The 25591-nt window shown below is 36.8% G+C and overlaps 1 protein-coding gene across 21 annotated transcripts in view; it reads right to left on the bottom strand.

Moving 5' to 3' along the window:
- The window catches only part of POSTN (periostin), a 35176-nt gene extending 20791 nt beyond the window's left edge, over positions 1–14385 (bottom strand). For 13 of the 21 annotated variants that reach the window (XM_035542837.2, XM_035542843.2, XM_035542838.2 and 10 more), the window contains exons 1-8: positions 14043–14226; positions 12473–12571; positions 6415–6479; positions 4537–4694; positions 3777–3941; positions 2756–2902; positions 1103–1244; positions 89–301 (exon numbers count right to left, since the gene is read on the bottom strand). In XM_035542837.2, the coding sequence (XP_035398730.1) occupies positions 89–301; positions 1103–1244; positions 2756–2902; positions 3777–3941; positions 4537–4694; positions 6415–6479; positions 12473–12571; positions 14043–14164 (1111 nt within the window). In that variant the 5' untranslated portion in view covers positions 14165–14226. Of the gene's footprint in view, positions 1–88; positions 302–1102; positions 1245–2755; positions 2903–3776; positions 3942–4536; positions 4695–6414; positions 6480–12472; positions 12572–14042 lie in introns of all 21 variants that reach the window. The other 8 variants (XM_035542848.1, XM_035542856.1, XM_035542835.2 and 5 more) reach the window with 6 other exon arrangements.
- Between the last annotated feature and the right edge of the window lie 11206 nt (positions 14386–25591).

Raw genomic sequence — 25591 nt, 5'->3', positions numbered from 1 at the left:
CTTATCACTGGCAATACATGTGAGGGAATCCAGGGGAGCTCACAGAAAACATCTTCAGTTTAAGAAGTTTGTCGTGGACATTACTAACCGGAATCAGGAATTAGCACTTTATCAATGAGGTGGATAACGCCATTGCTTGTCACAATATCCTTGCGTTTCACCATCTTTACTCCATTCACAGTCAGAGTTTCACCATCACAGCCAACTTCAAGTGTGTTTCCTTCCAAGGTTTCATAGACAGCTCCACCCATTATGGCTTCAGAGCACTGAAGAGTATTTAAAATATGGAACTTCACAAGAGCTTTAGGGAAAAGAGCAAAAATTACATACATAGGTGTTTAGATACATATAGTCCATATACATATTATATATATATATAGTTCATATACAGGTTTTGTGGAACGTTAAACAACTGATGTAGTTAATGAAGTTAATTAGGTTCTTCAGATAATCTTGTGATTTCCTGGGCATATTCTCTCTTACTAGGTTCTCAACAGAAGGCACCATATTACAGTACTAATGCAGGTATTACTTGCAAGGAAGTCAACAAGAATATTGCTTCAGTAACAAACAGGATGTTAAGTACTGAAATGTACTCATTCCCAGCAGAATTAATTTGGATGAAGGTTCATAATTTGAAATATTTACTGATGAGAAGAAAGATGGACAACTGGAAGCAGGAGTGGTCTGCATTTTTGTTTAAAATGAGATAATCTCAGACTCACTTATTCACAATAAAGAAGCCTTCAATTTCTGAATGGTCCGTATGAAAAAGCTGCTCATGAGAAAGTTACAAATGAACCCCCAAATTCAGATAGCTCTTCATTTCTAGAGGCAGGAATCTCTATTAGAACTATGGAGTTGAACATCAAAGTTCAGCTAGAGACATTAGAGTGCCTGTATTTTCATAGTTTCCTTTGAAATGTTCTGGAAAGTAAATTTTCATTTAATTTGAATCATTAGGTAACTGACAAAGTCAGAAGAAATGACTCCTCCTCCTGTAAAAGTACAGGTGCTGAATTTCAGAGCTACAAGGATAATGTGGTTTCTACATCCTGATTTACTAACCTGTATTCTTCTTCTGCAAGAAACGTTTACATACCTTCAGAGGCCACCTTGTCACCCATGATCCTCTCTAAGATTCCCCTTGGAAGACTCTCAAAAGCTTCATTAGTAGGAGCAAAGAGTGTGTAATGACCAGGCCTTCCAAGAGTATCCAAGACATCTGATGTGATCGCAGCAGCCTAAAAGATAAATTTGGTTATTAATGCTGGTTATTTAAAGCATTAGCTTAGCCATGTAGACACAGGAAAACAAAAAAAATGGACAAAAAGCTCACTCCTTTTATTCCTTAATTTAGAATTCTGAAGTAGTCAAATCTTGCTCTTTAAGAGTAATATTGAGTTTACACCGAAACCTACAGAGTTATTCATGAGAGCTCACAGGCAATATTTAGCACAAAACTTCTCATGTGTTTCCACTTAGTACCTAGAGCTCTTTACTGTGACAATGAGAACGGTGTCATAGAAAGATGTGTTAAAAGTGAAATGACGAACATGAATTAAAAAATAATTCTGTGGGAAAAAATGTACCTTGATATGATGAATTCCCTCCTTAAATTAGCACATACTAGTCAATATATTCTGATAGAACTGACAACAGGGCACAAATTATTATTTTCTAAATTTTTAAATGAAAAACGTGAACATGTAGGTTTTGACACATTAGATTAACGCAATGGTCTATCAACAAAATTAACTTCTACCTGGAATAATAAAAAATGTGTTACAGTTGGAATAATAAAAAATAATAATACCTGGAATAATAAAAAAAGTGTTAGTTTTTTTTTCAAGCTGAGTTAGGCCGGTACGTAAGTAAGTAAAAAGTAATAGGTAAAATGTCATCTAGGATTAGGTGAAAAGGTCTTGCTTAGAGTTCATGGAAGTTAAACTCATAGAACACGTAGAAGAAAGAATGCAGAAGAAAATTAAAAAAAAAAAAAAAGTCTCTTGTTTTCAACTGAAGAGTAGACAAGACTTGTTTTAGCCCCAGTTTTTTCAAAGAATTAAATGTATATGGTTGCCTGGAAGTGCAATGGACTGGGTTTAGAGAATTCAGGTGGTCTTTTCCACCTTTATGCCTCTGCATTTAAAATAGTTTTGTATTTTAAGAGGAGATGAAGAAGGGAAGAGAACAAAAGCTATTTGCAAAACCATGACATATTTTGTTAAATGTGCAGTGTGAAATCCTATTATGCTAAGAAGACACATCTTCTGGAAGAAGAATAAATTAGACACTTGGACAGAAAGTAAGCTGGTTCCTCCCTGCAAGAAAAATCCATGTTTTCCATGGTGTTCTGAAACTTGCTATGAGCAGATTCTGGAAAAAATATGATTTACCATTTTCTGTGATGCATTTCAAAATTATTCTTATCTACCTAGCACCAGACACTGCAACTTATGCTCATATGTTGCATTACCTCACTACTTGAAGAAAGGGCACACTTTTTAGGTACAGTGACATGATCTGTCCTATTGATGAGGTACAAGATCCACAAAAGAACACAAGAGGGCTCCTTACATAAAATACACTTTCTCCGTAAATAGCTAGCTTTGCAGTATTAGTAGGAATCCTTTATTTGATTTATTTCTCTCTCTGTTATTGAATACTCTTCTTACTTCCAGGCCTTATACACAAATAGAAAAAAAGAAGAAACTACAAGACCAGAAAAGTGTTTCTATTTTTGTCCACTTACTCTGAGAGACGAAAGATCATCCTCTACTTCAATGAAATCTTGAATGGTATTTCCAATAGGAGTCAGGACGCGGTCAATAACATGAACAACACCATTGGTAGCAATCTGGTTGCCATGGATGACCCTGGCACAGTTAACAGTAACAACCTATGTTTGAGGAATCAAGCAGTAGATGATTAAACATTCACTTGATCATACACTTGGAATCGGATTCTTACAGACTGGCCATACGTGTATTGTACATAATGTGTTCACTGATGTTCTTTCTGGTTTTATTTTAAATATCAAGTAAAACCTTGCAAGATTTAAGAGGCTGACTGAACTCTTCTGGAAAGCATTCAGCTAGCAGCAGATTAATGCAGGCTACATTGATTTCATATTCATGTTTTATTTGTCATTGCAATCCTTATTCTTCAGACTTGCTTTCCATATCTGGTTAATATGATGATCATATTTGGTTTTTACTGATGTAAATTGTAGTCTAGCATAAACATATTCATGCATTTTAAGAAAAGACGGGTAACATGACTGGGAGCTTTTTAACATTTATAAAAATGAAACTCTTTCTGGAAAGTAATGGATACCTGTATCATTACAATCTTAAATGCTTCTACCACGCAGTCCAATTCAAATAAAAGATCTGATTTAATTAAAGACCTAATTTAATGTTATTTTGTAAATAGATAAAGAGTACTATCAAATTTTGCCTTCAGAGCTATGATGATGATATATTTTCACTATGAAAGGCTTTGTCTTCTATGGAGCAAGTTCATTCTCATTTGAACTTTGATTTTTAAACAGCAAACAGCACATATTTATTAATTCTTTCTTGGTGATTACCTTGCACAGCAAACTGATTTTTTTCAAGAGACTATTTAATTATTTTTTATCGGTGACAACTGACTTGCTAGATGCTGATCTTTCCAAAACCAATATTCTTAGCTATAGAATAAAATAAAGGAACAAACAATGGCTAAAACTGAATTATTATATTATAGAAAACTTGTGTAAAGAGACTTACCCCATTAGGATAATGGTTAATAAGCAATTTCTGGCCATTATACATGGACACTAATGTCATGCCATTCTTAAGATCTTTTGTCAACATGCGCTTGTTTACCATATGGTGGTGGAGAGCATTATATAATTCAATATTTACATTGTCAACCAAATTCCTGTGAATTTCCTGAAGAAGAAAGGATTTTAATTAGATTTTTCAAGAGCATTCTTCCACTCAGAAAGATGTACATATTGCTTTACCTTAACATATACTTTCAATATAGTTGACAGATAATTCCTATATGACTTCAATATCTATCAGTCTGGCTCTGTTTAGATAATGCTTTGGTTTGACTTGCTCACAAATGGAAGACAAGAGGTCTTAAAGAGAAGTCATTGAAGGTGTTTTGGCTCAATGTTTATTTTAACTAAAAACATTACTAAAAGGAGTACACCTGAGTCACTGTCAAAACATGACTGTACTCTACATTATGTAATTGCTGGAATTCCTGTTTTCCTCAAAACTATGCTAACACTAACAAGATTAAAATTTGACATGCAAGTGCTTAAATAAGAAATGATTACTGTTGATTAGTATTACTGAAAATAAACTCAGATGTTCTAGCTTCAGTAATGCACATTACATGTACATTTCTGTATTATAACTATTGTCCATTTATATCTAAAATCTCATCAATTCCAGTCTAGTTTATTGCATCTAAAACATTACCTGAAAGAAAAATATACTTAAAACACATGCTCAAACACACACACACACTTACTGAACTTAATTGCTCCCATGCTTCATTGCTTGGTGCAAAGAAAGTGAATGAACCTCGTCCCTCAATCTCTTCTCTCAGTTTTGACATGTCAGAATACTGCTGAGTGGAGGTAGCTCCCACAATACCAAGTGTACCATATACATGATCAATAGGAGCAACTAAAACAGACATTAGACAAAAATACTGTAAATTCTTCAGTCAGTTTCTCATGACCAAATCTAATTTATTTCTTTTGTTTGGACAATGGTATTGGCTTTATGAAACTGTTTAAATCAATATTAAAACATGCTTGTATTAAAATTCCATTATCAATGTAATCCAAATCCATCCAAAAACATCTGCTTGTTATTTATTTTCTGGTTTGCATAATGAGCTGAAAAATTAGATCAAACAACACCAAATATTGTTATATTTTCTTTAGAAAAGATGTCTTGTTTGCGCTAAGCTTAACCTGAAGTGGGAACCTATCCATTTGGGACCTTTGAGAAAGGACATGAGTCAATTCTATCTACAGTCACAAAAATTGCAGTGGAGTGGGCATGGTGAAACAGAATTCTTTTTGTGAGGCCTCCTCCAGTGTTTGGCTTGGGTAGATATTGATTCAGCCAGAGGGTAATAATGGTCATAGACTCACAGTTAAAGCACTGCCACATGAGAATAGGATGCATATCTCCTAATTCTATGCATCTACAAGTCAGGCATTGATGTGTGAGCTAGTTGTCCTTGGCTGTTTTTACAGCTGTGGAGAGGAACAGGCAACTTTAGAGTATGACCAGCCTCTTTCCAATGAAGTGACATGAATTCGCCTAAACAAGATGAACTCTGCCTTAGATATGCCTTACTTTATTAGTGAATGTAAAAAGAGCAGCACAGATATAGTGTTCTAAAGCATGCCATTTCAAATTATTCTTTCCTGTTGCAATTAAGTTTATTTATGTAAAATAGATCACCAAAACCAGGAGAAATTAAGATTTCCTGTCTTCATTTTCACCCCTTCTTAGTTTATTTAAAGTCTATAACACACTTTTAGTTAACAAGATTCAAGTCTTCTCAGGCAAAGAAATAAACAGAACTGAGATAAGCCACATTTCATGTCCTAGGTTTTTGACCTCACTGGTATGCTTTAGGTTACTCTGGAGTGGGAGGGGAATAGGAATAAAAATTCACCTTCAGTAGCTTTGGGAACTGAGGAGTCTACCTCTTCTTTCCAACCCAGCAGCTAGAAGCAGCCTTGGAATTCAACTGCATGACCACATTCAATGGAGGCTCATTTTTAACTGTATTAACAGTATGCAAATGAACCTTTGTATTCTCAGGCAGTATGATAGAATCATAGAATCATTAAGGTCGGAAAAGACCTCCAAGATATCTGGTCCAACCATCCCCCTACCACCAATGTCACCCACTAAACCATGTCCCTAAGCACCACGTCCAACCTTTCCTTGAACATCCCCAGGGACGGTGACGCCACCACCTCCCTGTGCAACCAATTCCAATGCCTGATTACTCTTTCTGAGAAGAAATGTCTCCTCATTTCTAACCTGAGCCTCCCCTGGAGCAACTTGAGATCGTTCCCTCTAGTCCTATCACTAGCTACCTGCGAGAAGAGGCCAAACCCCAGCTCCCCACACCTTCCTTTCAGGTAGTTGCAGAGAGCAATAAGGTCTCCTCTGAGCATCCTCTTCCCCAGACTAAACAACCCCAGTTTCCTCAGCTGCTCCTCATAGGACTTGTGCTCCAGGCCCTTCACCAGATTTGTAGCCCTTCTCTGGACATGTTCCAGGGCCTCGATGTCCTTCTTGTACTGAGGGGCCCAAAGCCTCCTGTGTTGTAATGCTTCTCATATACTGATTCATCCATATGCAAATAAGCCTGTACCTGCAGGACATCCTCTCATACCATCCATCTTCATATATCCAGGACAACACTCGTATAAGACAGTTCTGTGGAATATAAATGAAAAACATAATTAAGTAACATATAGGACAACTGTATACAAATTTTAGCTCATAGCCTCATTTTTTATTTCTCATTATTAATTTTGTATAGCTAAGTATACACTCTTGATATTCATGGCCTTTTTATCATTTGACCTATTCTGTATATATTACAAATTAGTTGTTGTTTTAGTAAATGCAGAGCTTTTTAATTTACAATATGACTGCAGTCATTAAGTTTAAGTGAAAGGAGGGAACATGGGAGGGAATGTGGATATCATGCAGAGTTATGAAAAGATAATGTAAATAGAATAGCAGCTGAAGAAAGTTAATTTGATGGGTCTATTTTGAAAAGATTAGATGGGACTGAGGAAAGACAAAAAAAGATAGCAGGGACAGTGAGAGGAACTGTTATAGGCAGGGTTGTAAAAGGAAATAAAAAATTAAGCTGAAAATAAATTTAAATGACAAAACTATGTGAGGTAACCTGCATACTGGATATAGGAACTTAAAGGGTAGTGAAGAAGAAGGTTCTGTGGATCGTATGGTGAAAGAAAGTGGGATGGCAGAGCCCCAGTGTATCAAAGAGGACTTTGAAGAATCTCAGGAATGAGGGAGAGAACTAATTAAGAACAGATATAAAGCAGGTCATAGAAAATAAAATGACTAAAGACAGGATAGCTGGACTTGAGGGAAAGTTCCCTGGTAAATGTATTAAGGATGAAAACCAGATTGTAACAAACCACGAACAGAGTTAAAAGAGCATGCCATCACAGTATACTTAAAATTTATCAATAGAACAGACTAAGAACTGTTATATAATGATACCAATAAAATATTCCCATTTTTGAGCATGTATAAGCTGTACAGAGCAGCAAACCAGGGCTAACTGATAAGTCTGTACTTTAACATTCAACTTAGCTCTGAAGTCAATAGGATATAATGTCGTCTTAATTAATATGACAGAAACAAAAGCTCTACCATAGACTTGCTTGACAATTCTCTCATAAGGAAGTGCAACTTCACTAAATATAACAGAGTTATCACTGAGTTGATTTTGGCCCTTACAGGCAGGGAATATCAACAAATTATATCAGGTCTAAACTATGTAGACCTTATCAAGGTCTAAAGCATATTTTAAACTTGCTGACTTTACATTTCAGATATTTTCAAACTATAGTACACTGTGAATGGCAAGGAAAATTTGCCATCATGGTTTTACATAATAGTCTTATTTTTATATGTGTGGCTTATGCTGGCAGTGTTAAAAGAGTTCTCAACAGTAATTCCTTGAAGACTTTTGCTGAGTCTTTACCACTACATTCCAATGTTTAAATTGATGATTCTTCAGTGGCAGTTGAATAGGCTTCTCTCATTTTTCATAAGCTAAATCTGACAAACATTAACCACAAACTCATTAAACTGAACAGCTTACTCAAATGAAAAGTTGGACTTAAGAACTTCACTATCTAAACTACTTGAAGAGATTTAAAAAATGAATGCAGACTTCAAGAGCAATAGCATTACAGAGCATTATTTTAAAAGTCAAGTTTGGAATTCCATAATTTACTGTGGTTCGATAGAGCTGTTAAAGAATAAAGATTAGAAAACAACAACCAGACAAACCCTATCATTTCCATTCTGTCATAAACACATATGCACATGACATTTTCACATTTCTGGCATGTTCATGTCTTCAGCAGACAAGCCATATATTGAAAGTATTTCTACAGTTCTTCTTAGTATGTTTCTTTCTGTAGGGCAATTCACTGAATGACTATTTCCTAGGAATACAAGATGAAGAGAGTTTGAGCTACAGATTTACTAATTAACAAGGAAATTAACCTTATACCCTTCCTCCTAGTTGCATCCCTGTCAGAAGCAATTAACACAGTCACCTGACTTCTGCAACAGGAGTCAGAATGTTTGTCCAACTGTGTTAATTGCTTTGTCATGAGAAAGTTTTTTCACTGAATAGAAAATATCTCTACCTCACCCTTTGAGCAGCTATAAGAGACTACAGTCTTCATTAGCTTTTGGAGAAGCAAAAGAAGTTGAGTTGTAAGTATAGCATAAGACATGGAAAGTTTTCTCCTCTTAACATACACAACAATTAATGAAGGACAGAAAATTGCCTGAAGAATATGATTAAGAAAGATGTTTCTTGACTCAAGCATTACAAGATCAGTGCCTTATTTACTATGTAGCTTGTTATGTACAACCAAGGCTTTTTTCAGTCATCAAGGGTTACTGCAAATTCCTACTAATCGTTATTGATATTCCCTTATGGCTGACAGCAGTTAGAAAGTTGATGTATCAGATGTGCTCAAAATATAGTGAGGAAGATGGAATGGAAAAAGAGGGGTCCATAAAGAGAATTCCAAGGTAACATCAGAACAAGGTATAACTTGATGCAAGATGCATTTCTTCAGCATCACTCATATACACAGTACACGTGAGAAGTCCCTTCTCACACTGTAAGTCATCCTCATCTGTATCACGCTACTAGCTCAGTATAAGATGGTGTCCAAGTGAATAAAGTAATTTTTGCTGTTGTTGCTTTTGTATTTTTTACTACTAACCTGTTTTTACCTCATCCAAGGGAATATATTCCAAAGGAACAGATGACAGAGCTAGACTATTTTATGTCCTTGTTATTCTTGGTTAACACAGCAGTTTTCAGCTTATTCAGATGAGTTCTGTGACTCATCCCTTTCTACTCCTTGCTGGCATGGAGATAAAATACTGTATAAAACAGTGAAAAGCTTTCTGGTCCAACAGATTTTGTTTTTTAGCAAATCTTTAAGTTGTATCACTATTGGAAATTTACAGCAGTTGACAGGAAATGTAAATGTAAAAAGCTTTCTTAAATTAAGATTTTATAGATCATATCTACATTCATGAATGGCTTGTTAACATAGAGATATCAGAGATACTAACTTGAGAAAAGCCATTGTCCTTTGGATTACTGTTCTTACTAAAGTTAACACCTTTAGTCACATCTCCATCTATGCTTTGAGAACAGAATATAAAAATCCAATTAAATAAGAGCTAAGACTAAATTATAACAGATGCTCTATTACAGCCACACACACACACACACACAAAAGCCCAGTTCTACCTATGACTCTGTTTAGTTCCACACACACAGTTTTCCCCTTCTAGCCTTCCCCTCTGAGTACTTATACAATGGTAGGAGTGTTAAAAGAGGATGGAGATACTGCTGCTCAGTGTCTGCCACTGGTTGGCTGCAGAAGGTTTCCTGCTTAGGGCCTTACACTGGCTCTGTAAAATGTTTTTCAGCTCATGTTCCTCTAAATTCTTGTCAGAGACTAGAACAAAGTCATATGAGTCCAAACTGTGTATTGCTTCAAATTACTTTTCCTAACCCATTGAGGTATCTCTCACTACACAAATCATTTTACTTCTGGAGCTTACTAAAGTAATGAGTTCCTTCTCAGATTTGTGCTGAGAGCAAACTTTTGCTCCTGGGAAGACACAACATCTATCTAGGAATAAAACCACAGGAGTAAGTTGGTTTCCAAAACTGACTTTGAGAATATCCAAATTTCAGTCTAAGTCATTTTCAGGAAATATCCTTATTCCTAATGTGTCTGTAGTGGAATAGCATGTAATGCCAAACAAATCAGTGTTATGGCAGACTTTTCTCAAAAGGTGAAATATTTTGGATGACTGAGGAAGAAAGGAAGTCAGTATTATAATGCCACCTGGAGGAGAAGATTCTGATAAAGACTATAAACCTATGGGTACTGAAAGAACTGAGGGCCGAGATAGGGCAAATGACCACACACAGTCTAGATTGACTGGAAATTGTTCATTGTTACAATTTTTAATTACCCAAACTTTCTGGATAATTTTTATGAGAAAAGGATTCTACCCTGTCTGGAACTGCTAAGAAAAACAAAGCTAAATTCAAAATAGGAGAGACTGCTCAGGGTTCTAGACAGTAAGTCATATTTCAGAGGAAATTCTGAGGATTTAAAATAATCAGATTGCTTCTCTTCAAAGGAAGTTCGTTATGATTTGTGCTACTACCACTCTAGCTTAATGCTGTTACTTTCTTTCATATCCTTAAGGAAATAAGTAATTAGCAATCCAATAAAGTTTACAATAGCAGAAAGCTTAGGGTGACAGCTTGGTTCATGAAAATCATCTTTTCTTCAGCTCAGGTAGGGCCATGGTATCATACTTCATGTGTAGACTTCAAAGCTGTGTCAGTACTTGAAAGGCAAGTCTGTGGTGGAATTTATGCCTCATTGTATTGTAAACGTAACTAAATTCCATTAATCCATGTTACACTGGCAGAGAAATAAACACATTTTCTCAGAAAGACAATGGGAAAAAACTTCCTCCTCCTCCATCTTTCTTCAGTCTTTTCCCTAAGGGTTCTCTCCAACACTGTGTTATGACCTGTAGTGTCTTTCGGGACTCTCAAAAAGAGAAAGCCTCTGACACCAAACGGGAGTACTAGAAATCACAATATAAGTCCATTTCAGGCCTCTGCCTGACTACTGTCTACAAATTCAAGTCTGATTTGAACAGTGAAGAAATCATTAGTGGAGAAATTTCACTCACATGGACAATCATGGAGTTGTAATCAGTTTTACATTAAAACATGTATGGATCATGCTCAAGAAGAACTATGAATATGATTGTTTTATAAAGGGAGACATCTTTGGCTTATGTGATCAATACTGTTAATCATTATTTTTCTTCCATATTAACCTCCTTTAAGGAATCCTTTGGCCTGGAAACAAAGAATCTTTCTTTCACTTTTCATTAACATCTGAAACAGTGATTGAGGTTATTTAGGTACGTTTTAAACACCTATCTTACTTTAAAAGGAGTTAAGTTCCTCATGCATGTAATATGCACCTTGTATCAATGTAACTTAGTATCTATGTCTTAGGGCACATAATCTCTGAGTGACTATTAAAATTGTGTACTTGAACATTACACAGATATGTGGAAGATTTCTTATGGGCTTTCAAAATGAGACTTCTGGTATCCTTTCACAGAGTTGCAAATGAAGCCTAGACTCCCCGTTCTCCTGAGCTGTTCTGAAAATGTCACCCCAAACCTATCTGGACCCTGTAAGAGAATAACGACAAAGCAGAAACAATAACTTCCTTTGACAACTGCTGTGAAAGTTATCCAAGTAATTACGTAACAGCAAGAGAAAATGTGGTACACTGGAAAAACATTAGTTTAATGCATTGGGTAAACAATGTCAGTTGCTGTTAAATTAACTCAATTTTAAACACGACAAGTGGGGCAGACCAAGTTCTGGATTGGAGTTTTTGTGTGTGTTCTTACTCTGAAACCACTCTGTGGTTGATGCAGAGGTAGCGACCAGTACTACTCACTTTTTTTTCCACATGAAAAGGCAATGGCTTGCATTATCAGAAAAACTAAAAATTGAAATTTATACACAGATTCTAGAAGAATGTCAAACTCACCCAGACTTATTTTGTGTCCTCAAGTGTATATATATATATATATATATATGCATATATATATATATTTTTTTTTTCTTTGTGGAAAGATGTGGTCTAAGCACTCAACTCTGCTGGATAGTGCTGAGTTCTTTCCACAACTGGCTTCTTAGATCCCTCTGTGTTTTTGGGTAGGACACTTAACCTCTCCTCGTGTTTAAAAGAGAGCTACAAAAACTTAACTCAAAGAACTATTCCTGAAACTAATGATTTGAAGCCCACTGAATTTAAAAAGTGCTACATACCATGCTGTCATTTTCATGCCTTTTGTGATTATTTTTGGCAGCAATCATTGAATCAGTTATTCGAGTGGTTTTAGAGGTGGTTTTAGGGAAAGGGATGCTGTAACACTGTAAAATTATGAAGTTAATTATTCCTGCCTCTGCTTTTGAAACAAGTATTTTGTTTGCACTGAGAAAATAAGAACTTTCTAATAGTACATTATCCCATCTCAATGAATGTTTGGAAACAGCAGATACTTACGCTTTCTTTCCACAGATGGCTCCCTGGTACCAGTTTCTGCAGGTGCTGAAGTATTTCTTTTTGGTTCCCATAACTTGCTGAAGGGCACAGACATTGGGGCTGTGGGTGGGAGTGAGAAACATTTTAAAAAGGAATTTTTGTTCATCTTTGGGAAAGCGTTATATAAAATAGCAGTAAACACGGTTCCTACCAAGCAAGAGGAAGGAACCAACATCTGGGTTCAGTTGCCAGGGCAGGTGTGCACTGAAGCAACCACAGTGAAAACTCCTGGGACTACCCAGCTGGGTTCCTTGGCAAGCCCACCCTCCTGGTAGAGACAGATGATCCCCCTCTGCTCTGTCCTGACCCTCTGTCTCAATATGCCTTACATTTCTTCCTTCCGCCTGGGAAGTGAATTAATAACAGGCCACTAGGGACTGAGCTGTGAATACCATCAAGCTCCTTTTAATAAAGTTTTTTTCTTGCACACATCTGTGCAGCTGAAGGTCATGGGGAGGTGGTGAAGAAAAGTGACTGGTTCTTTATGTAAAAGGGAACCCTGTCTTCTGTAAATCAATCAGTTATTTTGATTACAAACCTTTTGGAGTACCACAAGCACCTAAGTAAACATTCTGGGAATTACTAGGGACCAAAGGGTAATTGGCATGTAAATAAAAGGAGTCACAGATTTCAAACAAGGAAAACTTTTTCTTAGCATGGTGGTGTAGAGGAATTTCTTAAGAGCAAATTCCATGGAGCAAAGGTGTTTTGTCACTAATTCATATACTTTTGCAGTACAGAAGTTCATCAGTTCAAAAGCTAAAACACATGCTTTACAACGATGTGAAGCCAGACAACTCTTTCTATTTAAAACACACACACACAGAAAGAGAGAGAGAGAGAGAGAGAGAATTCAACAAGAAGGACAGGATTGTGAACAACTCTTTTCACAGAATGTTTTTTTTTTTTTACTTAAAAGACTGAAAGAAAATACGTTTAGACACATGCGTTTCCCTGACGCCAGCTGTTCAAATTAGTTCGATGTCTCTGAGCAGACTGGCTTGTAAGCATTGTCTTTTGGGCACCCTGCTGAGCAGCTTGCTGCATTACTCTAGCAGGAACAGAAATTTTACAAAGGACTCCTAGTGTATTTTCCCGTGTCAGAAAGTAGAGCTCATGATTTTCATTAGGACAGAATAAAGAGAGTAAATGTTGTGGAATAGGTGTCAATTCTATCCAAATATTTTAAAATGTATATTAAACACACCCCATGTCTCATTATATTAATCATGAACTGTAATTAACTTAAATGATTTTAAAATGTATGTGTTTTATTCATCATAAGTGGGAATTTTATTTTTTTTTTACAGGTTTTAAGAAGTTTAACATTAATTTGACTCCTTTTGAAACTCCTCAGGAAACTTTTAATCCAGGAGCAGTTCTTACAAAATTAATTTAGAAAGAAAGTTATTCTTGAATGATAGTAAGAATTCATAGTGGAAGAAAAAAACACGTTTAATATAATGTGAGAAGAAAGGAGAGAATAGCTATTAAGAAACATTTAAAATGCAGATGAACACAATGTACTTACCCTTGGTCGCGTGCCCTTATTCGACTATGAGTTAAAATCTTGTCATAGTGAGCAAATGCAGATGCTTGTTCAAAAGACGTCAAGAAAATAGTAGAAAAGGTGAATAAGAAAAAGATCTTCATCTTTAGTCCTCTGCTGTTTCTCACAAGTCTAGAAGAGAGAACTGGCAAAGAGTCTGGAGAGCTGACAATTTATATACATGCTGGAAGGTGGTGGGAGGGAACTACAGGATCAACCTGAAACTTTGTACCACCCCCCTTAGAGCAGCTTCTTTGGCTGCCAGCATCAGTAACCTAAATTAATACCATACATTAGCCTTATAAACTGTTCTTTTTTTATCCCTGATTGACTAATTTCTTCCTCATTACAGAAGGCTTAGCATTTTATTCTGCTGACACAACAGCAGAAAAAGTTTGGGAAGTTTAGACTTTGACTTATGATTTGGTATTTTTAGCACTGAAGCATCCAGAAGTCAGGATCATTATGTGTGGCTTTGTTCAAACCCAGAGGAAGTTTCTTCCCATAAGAACTGCATTGCTTTCCTTTGTTTTCCATGTCCTCATAGTTATCAACTCTGAGTTGTTTAACTAGTGAAGTTGGTGGAAGTTCCAAACAATAAACTCCTGTCAATAATCTGGAACAGCTTTTATTGTCTTCAGGAAAAGAAGGCTCTATTAACATACATTCCGATTATGAAGCAGTTGCACTATTAGTTTAAATATGTATTTTAATTCTAATAATAGCATGTACTATTGCATAATGCTTTTATTTAGAGCTTTATGTAGTCATACAAAAATCACCAAGTAGCTGGAAATTTTAATATATACCTACTTATACCCATTAGTTGGTTGTTGGGAGCCTCTCATGAAGCAAATAGAAAATATAATTCTGAGCTGCAAATGTGGGAACTGAGGCAGAAAAGTGAAGTGACAGTCTTAATGCTCCAGGGACAGTCAGTGTTTGAACCACAATCCAGGAGTTTGCAATGTTCACGTCAAGGAAAAAAATCTGCCATTCGCATAAAAGTGTTCTCATATGAATACAATTTCAAGGTATAGTCTATAGATCATTTCAGATCTTTGTGAAAATATATTAGCTTTCATGACAGTACTTTGCTGTAGATTATTCCTCCAAAACAGGGAGAGTGGTTATGTGAATATGGGAATGGATGTGGAAATGGATGCAGTATTGGACTGACACACCTGGGACCAACCTCTCATTACAGAACAGAGAAGAACGGGACAACGAACAGTGGCCAGAGACACTGGCTATTTCCTATGTATCATTATAGGTGAGGATTATAACTAGGAATAGGTATATAGGCATTTAATGATTTAATGATTAAGGAAATATATTACATGACCATGGCACTTCGTTGTTTCTAAAGTTAAGAACATGGACATTTGGTTAAAAGGTAGAAAGACTTTTTTTTTTTTTTTTGTGCTGCAGCCTGTATCATCCTACCTACAAATGACTCAAGATAGTTGATGGCTGTGTGTGAATTCAGGAAAACTCCTTGCCTGGAATAGTCACCTTCAGATAGCTCACGGAGGTGATGAGTCAGCTATACGGCATAGTATTACAAGTTGTAGGAGAATGTCACTGCTGTGCTCCTTCTAATCGTCTCAAAGCTTTTTACCTCTTTCTGGTCTTTGCAGAAAAATACTGCAGGAAATATCACCCCTTAGATACCTAGCTATGACATTCAGAGTTACTAATTGGCCTCAGTTGATTACCCTTTGCAGTTCTCATTCTACAGATGAAAAAAATTAGAAGATAAACTGAAGTTACCATTAAAGTAACTTGATAAACTTGAGAAAGTCACAGCACTGTCACAGTAACCTGTCTTCTCAGGAGTATCATCCTCTTGAGTCTTCAACCTCTCAGCATAGCTCATGTCCTTCTCTTCCACATTTAACCATGTAGCATCAAAAAATGAGTAAAAATTAATGCTGCTACACCCACTGAGCTCCTGTCATTTACAAAGCTATGCACTGCAGTTAAAGAAGGAGCAACATTAACAGGGCAAGTATTTCCGTATTTTTTCAGCTTTCTGATTAGTGAATCAGTTCCATATCAAAGAGAACCCCATTTGTTAATGTAGTTATCTCCTGAGGGTTGGAGTGAGTGCTGAGATAGAGAAGGCTTTAATTCTTACACTGGTAGCTCTTATGAATAGTATCTTTCCTGTCACTGCTTGTTTTTGATTATGGTAGGAACTAGGCATAATGGCAACAAATAATAATCCTAAAACCATTCAGGTTTCTACTTCCATATAAGCAATGAACATTAATGTTAAAAAGCTAGCATTTCCACTTCAGACGTATATAAAAAAAATAATCTGAAGTATTGCTACATGTCAAACTTAGTGTCAGATATGGTGGCAGAGGTTCTAGGACAGCACAGAAAATGATGTTAAAGAAATATGCAAATACTAAATAATCAGATTAAAGAATAATTGACATTAAACCTTGTAGAAAACTTAGTGACAATATTATATTTAATGATGCAAATGTTACTGAAAATGCTGACATAAAGTTCAAGGAAATAAAATAGCATGAAGAAAAATAATGATCATAAGTTTGACTTTCTGAAAAATCTCTAAACTATTGAATAACTTGTTTTGGTGAGTGGTGTAAAAAACGCAGAGACCAGAATGGACAAAGCTTATCTCTGTCTATTTTGAAAATCTTCAAATGATGGAAACTGCACCAAATTATCATTTAAAAACTTATGGAAGAAAACAAGCATCAAGAAGAAAAAACCAGGCCAACTACATGAATGCTATTCCACATTTATGTTTACATCTGCCTGGATATAAACACAAATAATGAAGCCAGGCCCCCTTTTGGGGCTTTATTTATTTTGCCTGGGAGATAATGGCTTGCTGAATAGCACACCAGAGTTATGATTTTCTAATTTTCAAGCTAACATACTGTTCAGGTTTATCCACAGTTTTTTCACCTTTGATCATTACTATTTAATTTTAGTCTTTATTTAGTAAGGTGGCTATCCCACAAAGTTTTCTCTCCCTTGGACTAAATGCTTTGTACAATATAATACTTACTAAGAGATGTGGTGTTGAAAATCTAACTAAAAATGTAGAAAATATAGTTATAAAGTGCATAAAACACAGAATTATATCTAACAATTATTGTAGTAATAGAAAATATTATCCATAGCAGAAGAAACCTATCCAAAGAAATAAATAGGACAAGTAGGGAACAAGTATCGATTTTTATCTTCCACGAAATGTATATAGTATCAGAAAGAAAAGTCCTGCTAATTTCTGAATATTGTTAACTTGTATTTCTCTAGAGACCTCTAGTGGAGAGAACTCTGTAAAGGTCGTTTCCTCGAAGCTGCAGTGTGTTTACGCTAAGAATTTATTTTATGATGAAGCAATGTTGCACTGTTCCTAAAGAGGTTTAGTTTCATTATGTCACAAGAATCTTTGCTTTCGAATACTTAGGGGCTTGAAGAAGCCTTTACAATGTAAAAGCTTGAAGTGACAAGAGCGTGTTGGTTTTTATCACTTGTCACTAATTCTACTGATGACATGCAAAAATTTAGCAAATGAGAATGTTGGGAAAGCAAAAATTTTTCTAATACTCTTCCCCCAGTTAAAAACTGCCCACATTGCAGATCATTTACAGTGTATGTGGCATTATACATATTCTGCTTCTCTATTTTATAGACACTTGATGTGTTTAGTTTTTGGTGTGTGTGTGCTCAGTGAAAAGAGCAAATGGAAAAGAAAGTTTTAAGATGAAAATAAAGGCATGCTTTATCCTACAGTTGATGTTTGAATCCTAAGGCTTCCTTGTAAACTTCAATTCAGCAAATTTGGGAGTTCTACCATTAAGTTCAATAGATCAGAAATTTTCATTTGTGGTAACCTGCTGTATTTCTTCTTAAACAAACAAACAAACAAACAAACAAAACAGTTTGCTGTTAGGAATGTCACTAGTATGTACTAGAAGAACCCCCGATTTTGTGCTTTTGGACAAAGTAATAGGTTGACTGTAATAGGTATATAAGAAATTGTGTATAAAAGGAAGCTGACACACTTTAGGAAGTAAGGGGTTAAATGTAAAACAGTACAGAGCTAGTCACAGTTGGGGTGGGTGGCTTCTCTTCCTTTCTGCCTTATATGAACATTGTAAGGGAACTTTAGACAGGGAAAAAAAAAAAGTATTTAACACCTGGTGGTTTATTGCAGTATCACTTAGGAATCCTGTCAAAAAAAAGCATGAAAAAGCCATGTAAAAAGTCTTCAATTTCTTCAAGACTATTTAGCAGAGAACTGCTTGTGAAAAAGCATAGTCAGTTTAATTCAGTAAGAATTTGTACCTTCTGGTAAATTAGATCAGACAATTAAAAAACTAGCAAACAAACAAAAATAAAAATGCACAGAGCACAATAAGCCTGGCTACCAAAACAAACTACCAAAGGAAGAGAGATCCCAAGTGTAGTGAAGAGCCCAACAATGCTTAAACCAAAAGCAGTTTAATAAATAAATAAATAACCTTAAGGGAAATTTTGAACGTAACAAAATCAACCTTGGTTTGACTGAAGGCAAATCTCAACATGATTGCAGGATGGTTCAAAAGAAGCCACTACTAATTCTTTATACTCTTCTCTCTGGTCCTGTACTGCGAGACTTAGACAAAGGACTCTGCTTCTAAATACTCTTTTTGATTGTTTGTTTGTTCGTTTTTTCTTGTTGTTTAATTTAAATTTAATTTAACACTTCTCTGCAAATGGCTTTTCTCCTCCCCCATTTCCACCGTTTTGTACTCACACTTAATGCTTATTCTATATATTTCTCTGTCCTCAAGAGCTTAAGTGACATACTAAGCATGGTGTTCAGCAAACTAATTTTGTGTTATTCTTCCTCATGACATCCACCAATGTCTGCATAACATAGCATGTGTATGTATATGGGGACTAAATCACAGAAAGCATTGCTGGATGGAAAAACACAAAGATGGCTGTAAGCTATCTGAATTTGGGAGGGAGGAGAAGGCAAAAGGAAGACACAAAACTAGTTATTGTGACCAGAGCTTGAGATACCAATACCTTGGCTCCTGCAATATGCAAGGAAACACCCATCCCTACACATCTTTGGAAGCTGTGTCTAGGTATTAGACTAGACAACAGAAGTTCCAAAATCAATATGATCCTTTAGGAAGTGTTATTTTATAGTCATATTTTGATGGAATAAGAGATATTCCTAAATTTTAAGTTACCATCGTAAATATTAAAGTTTTTGCTTATTACAAAGTTATTCTAATTTTAATGCATAATGAATTAATCTTAAATCCAATGTTGCTAGATGCAATTCTAAACCAAGACATATAGTATTTAACTATTATTATTATTATTGCTTTTAATTTAGCAAATTGATATTAATGTTGATTTAAAAACTCAGGGAAGGATTATTTCTAATAAATGCCTCTCTTGGATTTCCACGGCAAGGTCTTGGTAGTGGGGGGCTGCAGGGGTGGCTTCTGCCAGAATAGCCTAGCAGCTGCCCCATGTCAGATCGAGCCAACTCCAGACAGCTCCAGAAGGACCAACTTCTGGCTAGAGCCAAGCCATGAGCAATATTAGTTGCACCTCTGTGAGAACAGATATAAGAAAAGGAAAAAAAAATCCTGCTAGGCAACAGCAGCTGGGAGCGCAAGGAGTGAGCACCAGCCCTGCAGCCCCCAAGGTCAGTGCAGCAGGAGGGCAGGAGGTGCTCCAGGCATGCAGCACAAGTTCCCTGCAGCCTGTGGAGAGGCCCCTGGTGGAGCAGGCTGTCCCCCTGCAGCCCATGAGTCCCACATGGAGCAGATCTCCACGCTGCAGTCCGTGGAGGAGCCCCCGGTGGAGCAGGTGGATGTGGCCTGGAGGAGGCTGCGGCCCATGGAGAGCCCCCGCAGGAGCAGGTCCCGGGCCGAAGCTGCAGCCCGTGGAGAGGAGCCCACGCAGGAGCAGGTGACCTGGCAGGAGCTGCTGCCCGTGGGGGATCCAGGTTGGAGCAGTTTGCTCCTGAGGGATGGACCCCCGTGGTACGGAGCCATGTGGGAGCAGCCCTTAAAGAGCTGCTGCCTGTGGGCATCCCCCGCAGGCTCAGTTCGGGGAGGACGGCATCCCGTGGAGACAAAGCGTTAGGGAGTGACCGCAGCCTCGGGCAATGGCCCATTCCCCTGTGCAGCTTGGCCAGAGGAGGTAGAAGAGGGTGGATGGGAATGAAAGTGTTTTCATTTTGCTTTTCACTTCTCTAGCATGTTAGTAATAAATAATAAATTACATTAATCTTCCTATGCTGAGTCTGTGTTGTCCATGATAAGTAAGTGATCTCCCTGTCCTTATCTCAACCCTTGAGCCCTTCCAATTGTATTTTCTCCCACTTTCCCTTTGAGGACGGGGAGTGAGAAAGCAGTTGTGGTGGAGTTCATATGCCCAGCTGGGTAAAACCACCACAATACCTTACAAGCTGTTCATAGTACGGACTGGGCCTTGTTAGGTATTTTGGGAAGTTATAGTCCTAAACGTGAAAATATTCATCTTTCTCTGAGTAAAAATGACACCAAAGATCCCAATATATGATTTATTATTATTATTATTATTGATATTAATATTACTTTTAATTTTATTATTATTATTTATTTACTGACGAAGTCATGTGCATATTGTGTGGACCATTGCAAAAGATTCTGCAAAGTTATATGATCAGCCAAGGACTGTTACTGTTTATCACTGTCTGGCATATTTCAAGTACCCAACCATATCTTGTTTGGCTGAAGGTCAAGATCACACAATGTTCTTGATTCTCCGCTCTTTACATGACCTCACCCCTATATATTCTATTCTATTTCTATATTAACTTTTCCAGACCTGGAACCTGATCACTCAGGGCAGCTGCTGTCCTATTGCACTGCCTGCCGTGACCATGAACCCTAGACACGGATATGCGGGATAGATTAGATAAGTGCTGCCCTTTTAAGTAGGAGAAATCCTTGACTATGGTCTGATGCTCCACAGCATCTGGTGGAGTCCTTGTCCTGGCAGGGCTCTTGGGGCTTCCCCTGCAACTTTTGGGACTGTATGGCTCTAGAGTGATAATAAACTGTGTTGCATCTTTTGGCTATTGTGTGGATTCTTGCCAGCCACAAACTCTGGAACTTTGGTCCTGTGTATGTATAGCAATAATTTATAAGAAAATACAGTTCAGTATGACTCATCTGGTCTTCTTCCTCAAACCTTATCTGCATATTCAGCTGAGCTACTCTGAAAAATACAATAAGCATTTAGCCAACTCCTCAGGAAATGGCAATGTTGATTCTTCATCCAACAGCAGGTGATGCTCTTGCCATAGGCAAACAGTTCTCTTCTTCCTCAGAAAATGAGCGCATAATCTGATAACAGTTTGAGATAAAACCCACAATATTAGCAAGTTCTTGTGCTTATAAAGCACGTGGCAAGTGTCAGCACAACACTGAGATAAGAGCTGAGTGAACAAATCAATAGGAGTCAATAAGTGATTCAGACAGCAGTGGAATCTAGTACATGGCCCCAAGCAAGCAGCAAAAGCCTGCATCAGAGATGCTTGTGCTCTCTCCTGCTAATATTTCAAGGTGTCCCTGGTATTAGATGGTATGATAGTTAACCACATTGTGTGTCCAGAATGTCTGTTCTTTACCGCTTAAGGGAAAAAACAAAACAACAAACAGACAAACAATAACAAAACACCCACTAGTCAGTCAGGACCATCCATTTAATATATTTTTTTAACACATCTCCTTGCAAATATATATATGTATATTTTGTTAAGGTAGAAATGACAGCAAATTGCCAGTAATATGCATTCTAAATCCCCAATTAAATGCTTATTTAGTCTGCTGGAAAGCTTTCATTGATTTCAAAGGTCTCTTAATCCACTCCAGTGCATGTAAAATTACCAGGCTTCTAGTTAACCAAAAGGCCATTTATTGTAGTGATTGTATTGTCAGGAACACTAAAGATAGAATCCCAGGATACATATTACAAAAATGGTAGCTACACCATTCATTTGAATTTTGTGTTGGGTGCTGTCAAAATAAAATTCTAAACTTCTTGTTACTCATAGATTGTACAACCATAATTGCTATGAGTTCTTCCTGATACAGCCTGGTATAACCTAGAATACGTAACTTCTAGGGCACGAATGAAAACCATAAGAAAGATATTGAAATTAATGTGAGGGGAAAGAATGTGGTCACTGAAAAAGTTCTGCATAAGAAAAACACGAAAAAATGGGTATAACTAGCGTTTATGCAGACTTAAACTTTTCATGTCAGGCCTTTGGCCTGTAAGTGTAAAATAAACAAACAGTATGGGTTCTGAATCAGGGTTTCTTCCTATAAAGATTAATTCCCTAAAAGCAGTTAGTTTTTCAGAGCCCTGAAGAAGCTTATGATTTATAATCTTTACTAGGAAACAAGCTACCTTTTCCAGGAATTGCAGTAAAAACTTAGGTTTTTAACTTTTAAAAAACATGGGTTCACTCAATAAAACCCATAAACAGTCCTCATAATAGTACAAACTCAGTGCAGAGGCATTGTCTCATACCAGTGAGATCCTTCACTGGTTTTACATTTGAGTGCAAAACAAAGCTCAATCAAAAAGACAGCAAAAATCAATTTCCAGTCTCTCTCTGCAGTTTCTGTATACAATGTGATAAGTTGAATCAAAATATAAATACTTTTCTGGCAAAATTCATGAAACTGTCTTCCCCATGAATATCTTAAAATACACAAATTGTCTCCTGAAGAACTAAGTCAGCATGAAAATATGAGTAGTGTCCCCTTTCTGAAACAGATCATAGAAACCAACTTCAAGGATGCCACACTTCTGTCTTTAAACGAATTCTATTTAAATTCCGTAAAATGCAATTACAGAAAAAGATAGTTTTGCTCTTGGTAGATGAATGTGTGCTTTAGATTTAGTTTTCAGTTCAACAAGTCCTGTGAGCATGTTTATTGGATTTTAGATGTTTCAGAGCATGCACAGTCACAGTTGATCTTTACTTTGTGTCCAGACGCAGTTCACCATTCACACATCAATTTTGTTTTCAGTCCTTCCTAGAACATGTGACTTTTAACTTAAGGTGGTATCTTCCATAGCTTTTACTCTGTTCAGTTTAAAGATCATGACTTTTAAGGTGAAATTACACAAACAAACCTATGCAGAATATAATCTGACAAATCAGTAGATTTAATGCTGAGAGGCTAGAGAAAACTGATTTTCTCCTTGACTTGTGGAAAGGGTTGTGGAAAAAAAAAAAAAAGTACATCAGTATTGTATTTTGGAGGGAAAATGGAATCTTTATGTATAATGTCAGGAGCACAATTAATATTTCAGTGGTTCAGTGGGTTACCATAGCAATACAACTCAGTGGCTTTTGATATAGTTTATTTAGCGTAACCACTGGGGGAGGGGTTATTGTATTCAGAATAAAGCTTAATCAAAATGACAGAATCATTTTTTCACCCCAACTAGACTGAACAATCCATAGCTTCGCAAAATATACTTAGTGTTTATTTACAGATCTGTCTTTTGAAATCATCCTGTTTTGTACTACTTAATACATCAATATATTGTGAAAGACCCATAGTAGATTGCTCAGGTGGTCATTTTTCATGTTACAAGAACCATTCTGTGACACTGTGTGTTTCCCACCTATCGTGTAGTGTCTGCGGAACACCACTAAAAGCTATAGTTACATCACAGCTCAGTGATGTCTGTTAACATTGACACTAGTTTAAAACGGTGTCCTCATGAAAGGCAGGTGCAGAAAGTAAACTCAAAGTCTGCGTGATGCATCTTTAAGCAACACAGCTTACTCATTTAGTAGACAGTATTCACTGCATGCAAACATTTCTGTATCGGATAATCCCTTGCTGCAGAAAAGGTGAATTAATAATAATTAAATTATAATATTTGTTTTTATGAGTAAAAGCCACAGGACGAAGCAAGCATCCACATCCACAAAAGATCAGATGTGTGGCTAATTAAAAATCAGCTTCTCAAGAGTTCATAAAAAGATGTATGCATAAAAGAACTGCGCTGTTATGCTGATGAACAAAATTGTTATTTGAGACTTCTGGCTCTGAAAAAGAAAGTTTATAATTTCTTATGTCACCTAAATAATAAAGTAGAAGCCCAAACACTGTACTGTATTTCTTGGATGCAAGAGAGATCTGTATTGCTAAGGGAGATGCATTTTTTGCGTGTATGTGAGGGACAGTTTTTCCTTTTCAGTCATACATAAAAGTTTATACCAGATTGTTTGCGTGAGTGGGTAAACTTATATATTTTGCAGTACAGGCGATGCCACTGTAGTGCTAAAAAATATGTTACAGATGGTACAAATCTGGCTGATTGTTAAATAAATTTAAGCTGCTGAATATGCTGAATTTTAATGAAATGATAGCTAATAAACTATTAGACACATGGCAACCACCTCTTTAAATAACCAGACTGTGACTTTCTCACTTCAGTGCTGCTGACTGCTGTGGTGCATTGATATCAGGAGGTTTATATTACGTGACCGACTCTGAAGCTATCCGAAGCTATATGCAAAGGATTAGCTTCTTAGATTCCACTAACACAAACGGAAATAAACTTATGAATCTTATTACAACTGATAAGGCAGAAAGTAAAACGGAATATATTCTACTTACTTTCAGCGGGTGCCAGATTCCTAAATCATTGATTGACAAACTTTTTAAAAGTTATTTAGCAACTTAGGAGATGCATTCTCACACATGTTAAGAATTCCATCTGCAATTCCACGCAACTTTAAATTCTTTTAAAATTCTGTTCCCAAGGAAACTTTGAAAAGGTGACATTTCAGAGACAGCAGCAGAACTCCTGACTGTGACAGAAGTGTCACTGTCAGAGACTGTAAGAGAACTTCTCAAATTCAGGATACCCCAATACAGGGTCAACCCCTTGTCACAATAATATAGGAAGCAATATATGTCACAATAATATAGAATACAGTGCAGAAATAGCTCTTAAAAAAATCTAGATTAGGAAAAGGTTATGTTAGATTCATTTTTGTTGTTGTTTATTTCTTTTGTTTGCTTTGCTTTCATTTTGGGGGGAAATTCTCCATCAAGCTATATGATCTGATGAGTCCTGAGAAATATAAGGACGATGTTGATCCAAAAGAAGTGACAGGCGACCACAGGAAGAGGGACTGGTGACAGCTGTGAGGTGACTGCAGCCACTGTCTGAGAACCTCTCACCGCACAGACAACCTCTGACACCAGCCATAGCCTTCCCCAGCCTCTCTTGCCCCACACCTGCTGGGACACCTGTGTGACACACACTTCTACAGCGTCCCCTTCATCTACAAAGCCATAAAGCCCCTTCCAGCAGCTTCAGTCCTGCCTATCACCCAGCAAGGCAGGGACAGAGCAGGTTGCTGTGGGCTGTGATCCTCAAGAACACTTCCCAAGCCTCAGAGAGGGACTCAGTGGTTGTGGTATTTGTTCTTCCTTGTCCTGCAT

Source organism: Cygnus atratus, chromosome 1 (assembly GCF_013377495.2).
Source record: "Cygnus atratus isolate AKBS03 ecotype Queensland, Australia chromosome 1, CAtr_DNAZoo_HiC_assembly, whole genome shotgun sequence".
Taxonomy (NCBI): Eukaryota; Metazoa; Chordata; class Aves; order Anseriformes; family Anatidae; genus Cygnus; species Cygnus atratus.
This window is presented reverse-complemented; position numbering and strand designations above follow the sequence as displayed.